A 16,619-nucleotide genomic window follows, 5' to 3' on the forward strand; every position below is an offset into this window, starting at 1 on the left:
AGACAGAAGAACCCAATATTAAATATTTGTTCCCCATGTCGGTGCTTATAGACCTCAAGCCACCCTTTAATCTCCTCTTTGTTAAAGTAAACAGATTGAGCTCCTTCAATCTATTACTAAAAGTAATGTTTTCTAATCCTTTAATTATTCTCATGGATCTCCTCTGAACCCTCTCCTATTTATCAAAATTCTTCTTGAATTGTCGGCACCAGAACTGGACACAGCCTTTCAACAGCAGTAGTGGGGAAAACAACCTAACTAGGTTTAAGATAGATCTTCATAAATTTATGATAAGATTATATGATTGTATTACCGATGACAGTAGGGGACTGGAATGGATGACGCAGGAGACTCCTTCCAGTCCCATGTGTGGAACATTCTATGGGGTTCACCACGCCCACTGGCACTCACAGGGACAATTCTCCAGTTAAGAAGTTAAAATTCTGAATAGCTGCCCATGGATAAACCTTTTAATTGCATCACAAGTCCAGTATTCTGATTCTGTACTGGCAGAAGCTGCTCACTGGGCTCTCTGCTTACATCATTTGGAAAAGGACTCAGATCCTGAGTCTTACAAGGCAGTCTTTGCCCACAATTTTCCTCCTCCTGCTGTGTCAGGCTAATTTATGGACCTCTGTAAGGGTTTTGATGTTTCAGCAGTGCCCCCTTGAGGTGCTAATGGGGTTCTATACTGACTCCAGGTCCAGTCAAGTGGAAGCATTCTGAAGGTAACAAAGTCTTAACCCTGCAACTGAGTGTCTCTGGATGCTCACCCCTTCTGAGAACCCAAGAAATAACAAAAAATAAAGCAGGAAAATAAATGAAGGAAAAGGAATTTAGAGTCATTCCCAGTTGGGCCTCTGCCTCTCTTCCTTCAGACGGGCCTTGGATGGGGTGAAATCCGGTTCATAGTCTGCTGGATGACCAGCATAAAGAATATAATTCAGCCCCCTTCACCTTAGGGGACTTGGGGCTTTCTTTTAGACAAGGGAACAGGCTCTACTTGCTGCCAGGCCTCTCCCTGTGAGCTGGGAAGCTCAGTGCTCTGCTCCCAGAGTTATCCTCTGTGAAGCTGAGCTTCCCCTCCTCTTTAGCTCCTCCTCCACTCTCGATATGACTTGCAGGTGTGGAAGGGAAGGGGCCACTCCAGCCCAGAAAGGGTGACCATATTTCCCAAAGAGAAAACGGGACACCCCAGCTGCTCGCCCAAAGACACCCTTTGCTATTGCCCATTGCTGTAATCCTGTCATGCTGCACTGCGAGCCAGGCTGTTGCCCAGTTGCTGGAACCCTGAGGGCCCCCCCCCCCCACGCAATAGGGGATCCCCTCATGCATGCTGGAACACTGATTCCCCAACAGCCCTGCCTCCCCCGTGGGGATGTGGCATCTCTGCTCACCTCCTCCACACTGCACCCCACGTTTTTGACAAAAAGTGGGCATTTGTCCTGTTTGCTCTTGCCAACTGATCAAGCCAGCAAGAGCAAATGGAACAAATGCCTCTTTGTGGGAAAAAAATCAGGACAGCTGGGACAGGGCCTAAAAAGGGACTGTTCTGGCCAAAGTAGGACATATGATCACCCTAAGCCCAGAGCAACAACTTAACTTTTTCCTGCCTGGAGCAGGGTTTACATACCTCATTGCAACCTCAGTGAGGGAGCGTACCAGAGTAGACAAGTGCAGCTAACCTTCTGTCTGCTACTGTCTGTCTTCGCTGGCTGTAAGCCTGAGAGACACTGCTTCCCCACCCCCCACCCCGACATTCAGGCAGCATGGCAACCTTAATTTGGCTCTCTTGTATATCTGAATTATGACAGCATTAAATCACATGATCACATACTTTTTGCTACACCTCTTAGGAATCTTGTTGTAGTTAGATGAGTGAAGAGTGAAAAATCTCCTATGGGTATGTGAAAAGCTTTTACTGCTGCTAAGTGAACCTTAATGGAATTCAAAGAAAGCCCCGATGTTTCAGTTCCAATAGGTAATCCAATACTCTGGGAAAAGGAGAGTGAGTAGCCAAAATCTGATGATGATTACACCAAAGCTAATATCGTTTCCATTTCTGGGATGTAAGTATTTCTTGTAGATTCTTTTCTACTATTTAATAAAACACGTTGCACCTCTGACAAATAGGATCTCTCTATTGCCAAGAACCATCAAGGAACCATGCTTGGCATCTCAGAATCTGCAGGGTGGAGTGAAGTGTTCAACCAGGATCTTGGGTCAGTATTGCAAGACAACCCTCTGTCCCAAACAGCCCCCAGAAATGTCTATCTGGTACTCCACAGCCCTCTCCTGGACAATACAAGATCATATAAAGTCCATCATTTTATGAATTTTCTCAAACATTTCAGTCCAAGCACACTGATTTAGATAAAACAATAAAACAAGTTTATTAGCTAGAGAAGGATAGATTTTAAGTGATTACAAGTCATGAGGCATAAAAGTCAGAATTGGTTACAAAGAAATAAAGGTGAAACGCAGCTAATACCTAACTTAACAAGCTAAGTGAATTCAAAGCAAAAGTCTCTCTCACTACATGTTTTTGCAGTCTTACTGGCGGAATTCCTTTCTGCCAGGATCCCTCCCCAATCCAATTATGCTTCCTTTGTCCTTCAAGTGTTATCAATGTTGTGAGTAGAGATGAAGGAAGAAATGATTTGGGGTGTCTGTTCTTCATTCTTTATACTTTTTTTCCTCTTCTTTGAGAATCATCTCCAGCTGGGGTTTAGGAGACAAAGTCTGTGGGGACAGGAACCTTCAGCTGTTTCTTTGTAAATGTCTTGCTCATATCCTTTTTCTTGCCAAAGAATGGCTGCTTAAACAGATGAGAGGCCATTTTGTTGACACTACTTGAGGAATCAGTTTGCTTTTTGTCTCCGAGGAACTGGTTTGTGGCTGCTTCCCCAGATTTGGAATGTCTTAGTAGCATAAAGTAGAATCTTATAACTTTACATGCGCTGTTGCCACACGTATTTGACCAGGACAATAATGATCAGCAAATCATGAGTTTTCAGATGATACCTTACAATGCGCAGTTTGTACAAAATTTATCATAGTCTTGAAAAAGGTGTGAACATAGGGATATGGACTGTCAGATTGATACATTTTGCGTTGGCTGCCATGGCAAACACAGTACTCTCCCAGCTGAGAATATATTGTGGAGAACTCAGAAGTTCAGTTCCCATTTGTAACTTTGAAAGAAATGTCTGCTGAGGTCATCTGCCATAGCGTTCTTAATACCTGGGAGGCAAGAAGCTGAAATGAATATGTGGTTAGCTATGCACTCATTTGGTGGAAGTACCAAACCAAAACCTGCACAGATGTTTCATTCTTGTAGATTCATTCCATCACAGTGATAACACTACATGCTTCATTTTTGGATTGTGGGTTACATCTGAGAGTATAGACATTCATCTGCCTAAACTGCATTTGTTTGGTTTGTAATACATTCAAAGCCATCCCTGTAGATCTCAGAGGTGTAATCTGGCATGCTGCACAGTACAAAGACACAAGCTGACCAGTGTCCCAGCAGCTGAAGACAATCTTTTATTATTACCTGAGAACTACCCAGAATCTTTTAGATGAGATTTGCTAATGCATGAAATCTGCTGGATGGTAGCTATGCTCTGCCTGTCAGTACAGCCAGGGAAACTCCTACGAAATCTAAATGCTGTAGAGGAATCAAAAAGGACTTTTCAAGGTTAATTTGAAGGCCCAAGCTGTGAAACAGGGAACAAGTACTCTTTACTGACGTCAACATTTCCTGATATGCTCTGTCCCTGATCAACCAATTGTCTAGGTGTGGGAAAATGATTATACCCAAACTACATAGGCAAACAGCAACGACTGCCAGAATGTTTGAAAATATCCTTGGTGCTGAAGATAGGTCAAAAGGGAGCACCCTGTATTTGTACAGTTCAGTGTTTATTAGAAAACAAAGCAATCTCTTGTAGTGAAGGGTGAATAGCGACATTAAAATGACTTCTAGGTTGAGAGCTGCAAACCAATCTCCTACTTCTAACAGAGGAATTTTATCTGCAAGGGTCACCATCCTGAATTCGTTGCTTTACTCATTTGTTTAGAGATCTGAGGTCTAAAACTAGCCTCCACCCTTCATTCTTTTTGGGAATCAGGAAGTACTTACTTTGAATAGAATCCTCAGTGTTGCATAAGAACTGGTTCTATAGTTCCTAAATGTAGAGGACAGGTCACCTCTTGCTCTAGTAACTGATCATGAGAGGAGTCCTTGAAGAGGGATGGGGAGAAGGAATGGATAGGAGGGATAGATTTGAAATGGATAGTGTAATCAGCTGTTATGGCTTCCAGAACACATTGGTTCAATGTTATATGTTCCCATGCATCTTGAAAATGGGAGAGGGCATCCAAAAGGATGGAAGGGTGTGATATGGTGCAGCTCTAAGACCCTGTCAGTTGGATGGTTCAGAATCTTGACTAAGCCATCAAAACTGTCACTTGGATGACTAAGATGATGCAGCTGTAGCCAAAGGAGGTTTCTTTTTTGTGTATCTTGGTCTCTTGGACAGAGGTTCAGAAGTTTTACAATATGTTGAATATGGGTCGACATGCCCTTTGCGTCAACTGAGACCTAATAAATATCCTTTTATTTACTGGAGTGTAAATCCCTAGGGGTTGCAATGTAGCTCTTCAGCCCTTTAAAGTGTGGAGAGAGGAATCTGTCAAGTCCCCAAAGAGCTTGTACCCATCAAAAAGAAAGTTTTTGATAGTACTCTGAACCTTTCTTGTAAAGCTCAACAGTTGTAGCCAAGATGCTCTTCTTATGACCACTCCACTGGAGATAGGCCATGCTGCAGTATCTGCTGCAAACAAGGAGGCCTGGAGCAATGTCTTTGCTAAGAATTGACCCTCTTGTGGGACTTGGACTGTGGGACTTAAACTGTCCAGATGTTCTTCTGGCAGATGCGCAATAAAATAATTGAAACTATTATAATGTAAATAGATGTATTTGGCCATGATCACCTGATGATTCACTATTCTGAACTGCAGCGTAGGATTTATGACCAAAAAGTTTGAGTCTCTTGCGATCCTTACTGTATGGGGTAGACTTTTAGTTATGTTGTCTGCCTTATTCATTAATGGCCTCCATTACTAAGGAATTTGGAGCTAGGTGAGAAAAACTCTGATTCCCTAGCTGGAATCTGTTCTCTTATAGGTAGGTGGTGTGGCATCAGGGGTTAGCCAAAGCAGCTTAGCAGACACCATAAGAGCTTCACTGACTGGAATGGCAATCTTCAGAGATGTAGAAGTTTGTAACATATTAGAGTTTATGGTGAGACTCCTGAACCTCCTCTAAGGGAACCTGCAGCACGTCAGCAATCTGCTTCATCAGTGCCTGAAACTGCCTGAAGTCACTCACCATAGAAGGTGATGAAGACATGACAGCTTAATTAGGAGATAAGTAGGATATATTAGTAAGAGGTTTCACCTCCCTCATCGACCCTTGCCTCGTACTCCTTAAAGATCTCTCTGGCCTAGGTGATGGTAAAGAGGAGTGAGGAGAATGGGTTCTTCTCTGTTTCTTCCAGTAGTGCGAGGACCGCAATGTAAACTGTTGGTGATAGAACACCCGCAGATCCCAGCAAGGCCACTGAGGAGCCCCAAATAGCATAGGTTGTGGCAGCCATCTGTGTTCCTGCCACGTAGGTGTCACATTCACAGCTACTCGCTGAAATGGAACCTTAATTATGGGGAGTGGCTGGAGAGGGGCTTTGACATGGTCTTGGGGATTTTCCACTCTTTGGCACACCTCACAAGACCGGACATAATTAAAAACGTCCCTGCCCATTCCCTCTCAGTGGAAGGACTTCCCCAAATGGTCTTTGGTCCTGTTCACTCCAACATGGCCACTAGGATGATCGTGTGCTAAGCTCAAGAGCTTTACCTGGTACTCAGTTGGAATTATCAACTGTCTTTGAGAATGTCAGTCTTCCTGGTGCCCACCAGAAAGAGTTTTCTTGTATGAAAGTCCTCTTTCTACAACAAACCGGGATTGATTAGAAGAGCTAACAGGTGTTGGGTTGCTCCATGCCGCTGTCCTAGCTTCCTGGAGGCTTTTGTCTGCTTTTTGCTCAGCCTGGAACTGTCCCCCTGATGCTGGAGACATCAGTTCCTCACTGGATTGTGGACTTGGGCTTGGTCCCTCTGGAAGCGATGTAGGTGATGGGGTTATTTGTTGACTGTGACCCGCTCTTCGCTGGTGCACTATGTTGTATTTCAGGTTCTGGCTGAGCCTCTTGTGTAGGTTTATCTGCTGTTGCCAGTGCAGGCTCGGTGGTGCCCTGTGGCGTTGGAGCTTGTGACGTGGCGCGGCCGCTGTTTGTCCCTCAGCGAGGCTGTGGGATATCCCACCGCCTCGCTACCAATAGTCTCTCGCCCAGTCCTCAGTCGGGGCGTAATAACCAACTTTGAATCCAAACACTCAGGCCCTCGGGCAAGGGCGAGCAGCAATAGTCATAAGCCTGGCCCTGGGTCAAGGCAAGACAACAAACACTGAGTCTGTAGGCTCAAGCCCTCAGGCAGGGCTGAGCAGCAATAGTAGGTTTGGGCCTCCTCAGGCCAGGGAAAAGGGGGAGTCTGCCACCCTCGGAAGGGTGGCAAGGGGGACGCAGGCCCTCCCACTCCACTGCGTCCCAGTCCGGGGCCCTAGCAGTGGCAGAAACTCGCTGCTGTCAGTGGGGATCATGGCCACAACACACTGACATTGATTCTGGCAGTGCTGCAGCCAGACTGCGGTCGGCTGCCCCCGGGCTATTTCCACTCTCCCCCTTGTCAGGTACCTGAGTCGTAGAGGTATCACCAGTGGTCTCGAATACCATCGGTTCCTCGGGGTAAGTGGCAAACGGTAAGCTCGGCTCCTCCTTGGGGTAGCGGGCAAGTGGCAGGCTCAGCCAGTCCTCCTCGGGGTAGCGGGCAAGCGGCAGACTTCGCCAGTCCTCCTCGGAGTAGCGGGAGCGGGGTAGGCTTGGCCAGTCCTCCTTGGGGTAACAAGCTAGGGGTAGACTCGGCCAGGCCTCCTCGGGGTAGTGAGCGAGGGGTAGGCTTGGCCGGCCTGGTGCGACGTCAGGCCGACCGCGACCTTCTGCTGTCTCCCCAGCGGGAGCTCAGTCGCAGATGTCTGGCCTCTCTGGTGGCTGGGCCTCCACTGAGCTCCGCCGGTGAGCCTTTATACTTCTGGGTCTGCACTGTGACCTCTGAGGGGTGGGCGCAGGACCCAGTGGCTTCGCCCACACTGGTGCTAGGGGAGGTTTGTCCCTCAAAGAGGCTGTGGGGTATCCCACTGCCTTGCTACAGAGCTGTAGACAGGGTTGCAAGTGCTGGATGCAGTGCTGGCTGCTCCGCCCACTCCGGTTCTGGGACTGGTTCTGGTTGGGTCTCTGGGACTGGATCCACTATGGCTGTTGCAGTCGTTGGCAGGGCCTCCGGTTCTACCACCTTAGTTTGGGGCTCTGGTACAGGGATAGATATGGAGGCTTGCTTAGCCTGGCTGTGGGTGACCATTCCCACCCTCTTGGCTAGCTTCACTTGGTTGGCCAAGTGTTCCCCCAGCAGCATGGGAATGGGACAATCATCATAGACTGCAAATGTCCACATTCCTGACCAGCCCTTGTACTGGACAGGCAACTCAGCTGTAGGCAAGTTTAACGATTTTGACGTGAATGGTTGAATCGTCACTGGGGCCTCTGGGTTGACGAATCTGGGGTCCATTAACGATTGGTGGATAGCTGACACCTGTGCTCCAGTGTCCCTCCACACAATAACCTTCTTCCCGCCCACACTCACAGTTTCCCTTCACTCTGAGGGTATCTGGGAAGCATCTGGGCCTGGGGACCTTTGGTGTGATTCCGGTGTAATGAACTACAATCTGCTGGGGCTCTTGGGACAGTTGGCCTTTACATGCCCCAGCTCGTTACATTTAAAACATCGTCCAGCTGACTGGTCACTGGGGCAAGGTGATTTGTTGGAGACTGGTGGAGTGGGACAATAAGGTGTTTGGGGTTTTCCTTGTGATGTTGGTGGGGCCTTGGGCTGCCACTGGTGGCAGGGTGGTGTTTCAGGTTGCCCCTTCTGATATCCACTCCAATTGCTACTAGCTTTTTTCTTTTCTGCCACCTCCATCCATTTGGTTCTGATCTTCCCTGCCTCGATTACAGTTTTGGACTTCCCATCTAGGATGTACCTTTCTACTTCCTCAGGAACAACCCCTAAGAACTGATCCATTTGCATTAGGAAAGACAGAGCTTCCAGAGATTTAACACTTGCTCCTGATATCCAGGCATCCCAATTTTTTTACAATGTGGTAGGCATGTCGGGAAAATGTCACCTCTCGTTTCCACCTTAGGGCTCTGAACCGCCAATAGGCATGCTCGGGTGTTAAACCCATTGTAATTCTGGCCTTTTTTAAAAAAAAGTTTGTAGCTGTTATTGTGTTCCTTAGACATTTCAGCTGCCACCTCTGCTAAGGGTCCACTGAGCTCTGGCCTCAGCCCCACCACATACTCGTCTGTAGAGATGCTGTACACAAGGCAGGCCCTTTCGAAATTTTCTAAGAAGGCCTCTGTATCATCGCCTGCCTTGTAGGTGGGGAATTTTCTGGAATGGGGAGCGGTCCCTGCAGAAGGATTGTTAGGGTTATCTGGTAGACTCAGCTTAGCCCTTTCCAGATCTAAGCGCTTCAGCTCTAATTCCGTATCCAAGCGTTTTGCATGTTTCCTCTCCTCCGCTTCCAACTCCAAGCACTTTAAGGCCATCTGTCTTTCACGTTCTTTCTGTTTCTCTTCAGCCTCCAATCTAGCTAATTCTAGTTTCTTTTGGACCTCACTTTCCGTCATCCTAGTCTTCCTGTGCTTAGCCTAGCCTAACCCAACCCGAGAGCTAACAAGAAAAACAAAACCAAAACAAACCAGTTTGTTAATTCCCTTGCTGTAACTTGAATTCCTCTGCCTCCAGGCAAAGAAAAAAACTCCAGCTGCTCTCAGCTATATTTATTTATTTATATTTTTAAAAGTCCTTTTAAAAAAACCTCCCTGGTTTTCAATCAGCCAAAAGAAAACATGTTTTTAAAATCCTGAGGTCTGTGCTTCTGGTTCAAAATGATCCCACTGCACTGCCACCATGTCAGGGTTCCCTCCCCACTCTGAACTCTAGGGTACAGATGTGGGGACCCACATGAAAGCCCCCTTAACCTTACTTTTACCCGCTTAGGTTAAAAAACTCCCCAAGGCACAAATCCCTTCCTTGTCTGGGGATGGTATTGCTGCCACCACCAAGTGAGTTAGACAAAGATTCAGGAAAAGGACCACTTGGAGTTCCTATTTCACCAAAATACGCCCCCCACAAGCCCCTTCACCCCTTTTCCTGGGGAGGCTTAAGTATAATATACCAACCAATAGGTTAACCAAGTGAGCACAGATCAGACCCTTAGGTTTTTAGGACACTAAAAACCAATCAGGTTCTTAAAAGAACAACTTTATTACAAAGAAAAAAGTAAAAGAAGCACATCTGTAAAATCAGAATGGAAGGTAATTTTACAGGGTAATAAGATTTGAAACACAGAGGATTCCCCTCTATGCTCAACTTCAAAGTTACAAAAAGCAGGAATAAATCTCCCTCTTAGCACAGGGAAAATTCACAAGCTAAACCAAAAGATTATCTAATGCACTTCCTTGCTTTACTTATAATTTTTGTAATCTTAGATGCTTATTTCAGGTAGGGTTTTAGGAGAGGTTTTTTTCCCGACCTGGTCCCTCTGTCCCAAGAGAGCACAACAAAGAGACACAAACTCCCTGCTCCCCCCCCCCACATGATTTGAAAGTATTTTCTTTCCTTATTGGTCCTTTTGGTCAGGTGCCAACCAGGTTATTTGAGCTTCTTAATCCCTTACAGGTAAAGGAGGGATTTTATGCTACCTTTAGCTGTATGTTTATGACAATGTCAGTATAGGAGGGAGAACAATGTGTCCTAGAATAGGTAGGGGAAACCTGCCCTGAAATTTGAGAGTCTGATGAGTCCTCTTCCACATACTCATAGCTGTTCAGCTTGCAGAGTAGATGAAGGCAATGTGGTGTTCTAGGTGATAGCGGGATCAGTGATCGAGAGAGTCTTGACAACTGACTAATCCGTAGCACTTGTTAACAGAGGGGACTCTGGCTCAAAAGGTATCATCAGATCCTTAGGGTACCTAACTCTTGAGATACTGACCATATCAAAGATTGGGCTGAGTGGGAACCTATGGAGGGTAGCTTCAGTACTGTTGCAGCTGGCACCGAGCCCTTGTTATGGGATTCCCTCAGTATTGTAGGTAGGTGAGTGGTCTTCGGTCATGTAGATTTTCTTGTTATTTGTAGTGAGTGTTGTTTAGGGACAGGGTTGATCTTTTCGACCCAGGGCAGAGTTAAGCAAGGCTGACTGGTGTCTATTGATGAGCACAGGTGATTTGTAGGGGAATGGAAAGTCTGCATGCTCCTTTCTAATTGAGCAATTTGTATCAATTCTGTGAGAAGCAGAAACAGTTTCTTTAAAAAAAATCTAATTTTCAACAGGAAAACCATGTAAAATAGGGAAATTCCTCTCTAACTCCGTTATGGCTGATGGAAATCACCTTAGGAAATCCTTACTGTGGTTAAATTTTGTTGCAATATTTGATGGAACTGTAAGATCTATTTCAACAACAGTCTACAGTGATAAGAACATAAGAATGGCCATAATGGGTCAGACCAAAGGTCCATCTAGCCCAGTATCCTGTATTCTGACAGTGGCCAATGCCAGATGTCCCAGAGGGAATGAGCAGAACAGGTAATCATGAAGTGATCCTTTCCTTGTCACTCATTCCCAGCTTCTGGCAAACAGGGGCTAGGGACCCCAACCATGCCCACCCTGGCTAATAGCCATTGATGGACCTATCTCCTCCATGAATTTATCTAATTCTTTTTTGAACTATGTTATAGTCTTGGCCTTCACAACATCCTCTGGCAAAGAGTTCCACAGGTTGATTGTACGTCGTATGAAGAAATGCTTCCTTCAATTTGTTTTAAACCTGCTACATACTAATTTCATTTGGTGACCTCTAGTTGAACCTTATTCTGTGAAGCTGAGGAATATTGACATCATTAACATTTATGAACTCCGTCATATTTCTGTACTGGTGCAAACTGATTTGATAATACTTACCTAAGTAAAGCAGTTATTAATTTTGTCTGTGCTTTTTAAAAATCAAATAAAGAATTATTTTTCTATACATATTTTAATAAAATTTATTGTCTGTTACTTTCAACAAAAGCATTCCAAAAAAATGAGATGCCTTGTCTAAAATACTGAAGAAAGTGATTTTTCTCAAGATATAATTTTACAACTACCTAATTACTTAGGAATGCAAAAGAACTTCAAAAAATTCAAACGTATTCAGATTTATCATTTCCATTACTTTTTTCGAAAAAAAATTCAAGTCAAAACACAATTAGGTGGTTACAAAAGTCCCATAAAATGTTTTGTCAAGTGCAACAAACTGTCACTATGGTTCTACAGTACATCAATATAATATCATCACAGAATTATTGAGTGTAAGGCCAGAAGAGACCACCACATCATGCAGTCTGACGACCTATATGTCACAGGCCACCAACATCACCCAGCCATCCACACACTAAACTTGACAGACAAAAGTATTACAATATATCTACACCTTTAACATATAAACATTTCATAGTGATACAAAGGTCTGAACCACCTATTTCAATAAAACTCACTCTCTTGCCAGTCCCTCTGCCCACTGGTGGATGTGCTTCAGCAGCTTGTCGAATTGTACACACCATCAGCTCAATCAGAGCACTCTCTTGTCGGTCAGACATTGCTGTGAGAAAGAAAAGGAAAGTAAATTTGATATCCGTATTAAGGTAATCATATACACGGTGATTTTATGGAACGCATGCACAAAATGCAATAAACTAGTCGACGGTAAAACTTTCAAGAGTACCTAAGTGATTTAGAAGCTGTAATCCCATTTTCAAAAAGGGGTCTAGGTCTAGGGCCTGATTTTCAAAGGCATTTAGAATCCTAAAGAAGTAGAGAGGAGACTAATGAGATTTTTAACAAGCACCCATTGATTTAATTAGGAGTTAGGTGCCTGGGTGCTTCTGAAAATCTAATTAGGCACCTTAATACCTTTGAACATCTGGACCTAAGGTCAATGTTGAAAATGGGACTTAGGTACTTCTGAAAATTCTATCCTGAGACTAAATGTTAGTTTAGGACACAATCTGTTTAGAACCATTATACAAGCTTTTCAAAATAATCTATTTCACCATTAACAGAAATTCCTGGTTTAACAGATTTTATGGCCAGAGGGGACCATTATGATCTTTTACTCTGACCTTCTATAGAACACAGGCTACAGAGTTCTATCCAGTGGTTCCTGCATCAAGCCCGTAAGTTCTGGTTGAGCTGGAAATCTTTTAGACAAGCAACTGGTTTTGATTAAAATACTTCAAGTGATGGAAAATCCACCACACTCCCTTAATTGATTGTTCCACTGGTTAATTAAACTCACTGTAAAATTCATAAATGATTTCCATTTGGATTTTATCTAGCTTCACCACCCACCCATTGTACGCCGATATGTGTTTTTCTGCAAGATTAGAAGGCTCTCTACCATCAGAGATCTTCTCCTCATATAGGCACCTGTAGATTGTAATCAAGTCAACTGTCTCTTTTATAAGCAAAATAAACTGAGATCCTTAAGTCTCTCACTCTATTGCAGGTTTTCCATCCTTCAAATAATTTTTGTGGAATCCTCTCCAATTTTTCAACATCCTTTTAAAAGTGTGGATGCTAGAAACCACGAATCCCACATACATGGGTAAAATTATCTTCTTACTCCTGCTTGAAATTTCTATTTATATGTCCAAGGATTGCATTAGCCTCCTTAGCCACAGCATTGCACTGGGAGCTCAGGTTCACTTAGTTAGCCACTATCACCCCTAAGTCCTATTCAGAGTCACCGTTTTTCATATTGTTCCCTATCTTGTAAGTATGGTCTGCATTCTTTGTTCCTACATATATATGGCCTTGCATTTGCTTGTATTGAAATGAACGTTGTTTGATTGTGCCTAGCTTATCAATTTACCCAGGTTACTCTGCAACAATGACCTGTCCTCTTCATACGCATCTCCTGACCAATTTTTGTCATTTGCAAACTTTAGCAAGGATCATTTAATATTTTCCTCCTGATCACTGATAAAAATATTAAATAGCACTGGGCCAATGACTAATCCTTGTGGGATCCCACTAGAAACACACACATTCAATAACAATTCATCATTAACAATTACATTTTATGATCTATCAGTTAGCCAGCCTCTAATAAATTTAATATGTACTACATTGATTTTGTAGAATGAGAGTTTTTTTAAATCAGCACGTCCTGCAGTACTAAGTGAAATTGCTTACAAGTACAATATAGTCCAGCACCTTTACCAAGAAAGCTTGCAGCCTCATCAAACAGTGATATCAAGTTTGTTTAACAAGACCCATTTTCAACAAAATTAATACCATTCAACATGGACTTATGATCTGTTCCTTCCTTTCTGGATGAATTTTAGAGTAGCTGTACCATATTTCTGTGATCAATGTCAGGGTAACAGACCTGTTCATCACCTTTACTCTTTTAAATAACACCACATTAGCCTTTGAAATATGAAAGCCACTGGAGCTCTGCACCAGCACAGGTGTCTGCCTGAATGGGGCCTTTGTGTAGTCTAGTGATCACAGCAATGTACTCAGAGCAAAAACTCCCAGCTTCTATTTCTGACCTTGCCACTGAATTGGGTAACTTTAGGTAAGTCGCTTAACTTCATTGTGCCTTGGTTTACCCACTTAGAAAAAGCTATTACAACAGTGATCAATATTATTTCAAATTTATAATGATGCAGCTATCAGTGTTCTGCACCAATGTGTTTTTTCTTTTAGTTTTTATGTTTATTTTATATTAAAATGATGATGATGATGGGTGGGATTTTCAAAAAGCAACTAAATGATTTAGGAGTTGGGAGGGTGGAACACAAGGAGAGTTTGCATAAGTCATTTAAGCACTTTCACATTTCTTGCTCGCCATGTTTATCAGGATTAGATTTTAGGAGCTTGGATTTTATAAATAATGTGATAGATAATTATACCTAAAAATCATAACTCACTTTTGAAACAAATTTTTTTGGTTTTGGAATTTCCCACGTTTATATGTTTTTTATTTTGGTTTCTTCAGGGAAATGAAGATAGTTTAAAAAATATAAACTATAAAAATATAAATATAAAATTTAAAAAGTAAATGGTGAAGATAACAATGATTCCTGCTAAGCATTTACTCTTTTAGTGCACTTCTGACAAGATATACTTGTTTTTTCTCCACGTATGTCAATTAGATATGAAAGTGTGAACAGTAAAGTCTATTTTCACTACTCATTAAATAACAATTGCAAATTAAGCATCATATCCAAAACTAGAAGCAAGGTCTCCTGCTTCCAAAGCCTTTGATAAACCCACTAGGCCACAAGTGTTTTAGTTAACCTATCAAATTATGTCACTGAAAATATTGGGCCTGAACTCTCTACTGCCTTGCATATTTCACCCACCTTTTACTCATTTTACACAGCTATAAATGTCCACAAAAGGTGCACGGCAGTGAAAAGATAGGCTGAAAGGGATTGAATTACTCTACATCAAATTACTCCATTGATTTGTGTGCCCATATTTTGGATTCACTTAGTGCTTCTTTATCTGTAGCCATCAAACCACTTTAAAATGAGGTTATGAATTATTACATAAATTTTACTAACTAAGGGCAGAGATCTGAACAGATTTCTACGAGTCACTGTGCTCTAGTGTATAAACTCTACGGATCTTGCCACCTCAACAACCAGTGTGTCTTGTGCCAGATTTATCACAAATTTACTAATTATAACTTTTGGCAAGTCATTAGTTCTCTTCATCAGCTACCTCACCTGGAAAACTGACTCTGCATATTTCCACCAAGCCCTGTGGATATTTTGATGGGGAATGTACAAAGATGAGCAATTCTACTTGATGCAGGATTTTCCCTCCACTTTTGAAAAGTATCCTCAGCAAGTCTGGAGGTTAATGATGTTCTCTGCTACCCTTTTTTCTCCATCATTTTCATTGGCAGAAAATCATGTCTATTTTCTGGCAATTTCTTCAACATTTTGTAGACTTACGACCAGCGTGGACCACTGTGATTATCTAGTCTGATCTCCGCATAACACAAGCCAAAGACTTCAGTGATTTCTGCATCAAGCCAAGCCAACAACTATATCTGGAGCATATCTTAAAAAATCCAATTCTAATTTTAAAAAGTCAAGTGATGGAGCATTTATCACATTCTATGGTAATCTGTTCCAATGGTTCCATAACACACTAATCATTAATATTCTTGCATGGTGTATGTATGGTAAATGCCCAAAGGACCATACAAATATGAAGGAAATATGGGATTAAATTGTGTTTAAATCAGACAAGTTGGGGGAGTGCGTAAACAGGTTTTTCCAGACAAAGGAAAGGCCAAGACCTCCATCCAGTTGCAATCACAGACAATTAACAAACACTGGCATATCTGAGGTTGCAGGGACAGATCAATTTGCATTGTAGGAAGCATCAGCGGGAAAGAAACATCCTCCTCCAAACTCAGTGGCACCTTTCCTCACATCAGGGGCACTGGACTTTGAGAAGGACACATTTCAAAAGTTCACAGGATTATAAAAGAGAGGGACAAAGAACCCCAAGTTATATTTTCACCTAAGATGACAAAGGAACTGAGCATTTTGGACTTTGTATGAGATTCTGACCCAGGGTGTGGTCAGTCATTTTACTGGAAGAAAGTGTAGTAAGAATCTTACCTTGAACCAAGATTGAAGTAATTAGAAAGCATTTTTCACTTTTATTTGCTTGTAACCATTTTTTACTTTCTCCCTTACACTTGAATTCACTTAGAATCTTCTCTCTTTTTGCCAATAAACGTTTTACATTTAATCTAAACCAAGCCAGTGCTGTGTTTGAAGTGAAGTGATCGTTATCTCCAGTTAAAGCAACAAACTGCTGTGTTTTTGTCTCTTTAATGGAGCAACCTTTACTTCTCTAAAAGTTCCAGTAGAAGGCTGGACATTTCAGGGCAGACGGTTTGGGGAAAATCTGGGACTGGGGATGTGTTGGCGTCACTCAGTTAGGAGTAACCAAGGCTGAGGGAGATCAGAGTGTGGCTATGATGTAACAAGCAGGCTGCTGAAGTCAGAGATGCTGAATGAAGGCTGCTTGAAACACAGATACTTAGTGCATGCTTGTATGGTAACTGAGAATGTCCAGACAGGGATCTCCATAATCAGTGCATTTTAGGGCACTCAGGATTAAAGGACAAGCGGTGACACAACCTCTCACTGGTCTGGGTTGCACCTCAAAATGTTACATAGGCTGACCCTACATATATGTATTTGGTAAATACACATTGGGCTGAGAATAGGCCAAAGGTGAGTAATGTGTACTGATAATGCTGACCTGCCACTACAAATCTCAGAAAATTTTGG

At 42.9% G+C, this 16,619-nt stretch overlaps 1 protein-coding gene across 4 annotated transcripts in view; it reads right to left on the bottom strand.

Moving 5' to 3' along the window:
* STAG1 (stromal antigen 1) overlaps nucleotides 1-16,619 on the bottom strand; it is a 357,281-nt gene that overhangs the window by 113,374 nt on the left and 227,288 nt on the right. For all 4 annotated transcript variants that reach the window (XM_050965354.1, XM_050965355.1, XM_050965352.1 and 1 more), the window contains one exon: nucleotides 11,784-11,887. In XM_050965354.1, coding sequence (XP_050821311.1) covers nucleotides 11,784-11,887 — 104 coding nt within the window. The remainder of the gene's footprint in view (nucleotides 1-11,783; nucleotides 11,888-16,619) is intronic.

Source organism: Gopherus flavomarginatus, chromosome 8 (genome assembly GCF_025201925.1).
Source record: "Gopherus flavomarginatus isolate rGopFla2 chromosome 8, rGopFla2.mat.asm, whole genome shotgun sequence".
Taxonomy (NCBI): domain Eukaryota; kingdom Metazoa; phylum Chordata; order Testudines; family Testudinidae; genus Gopherus; species Gopherus flavomarginatus.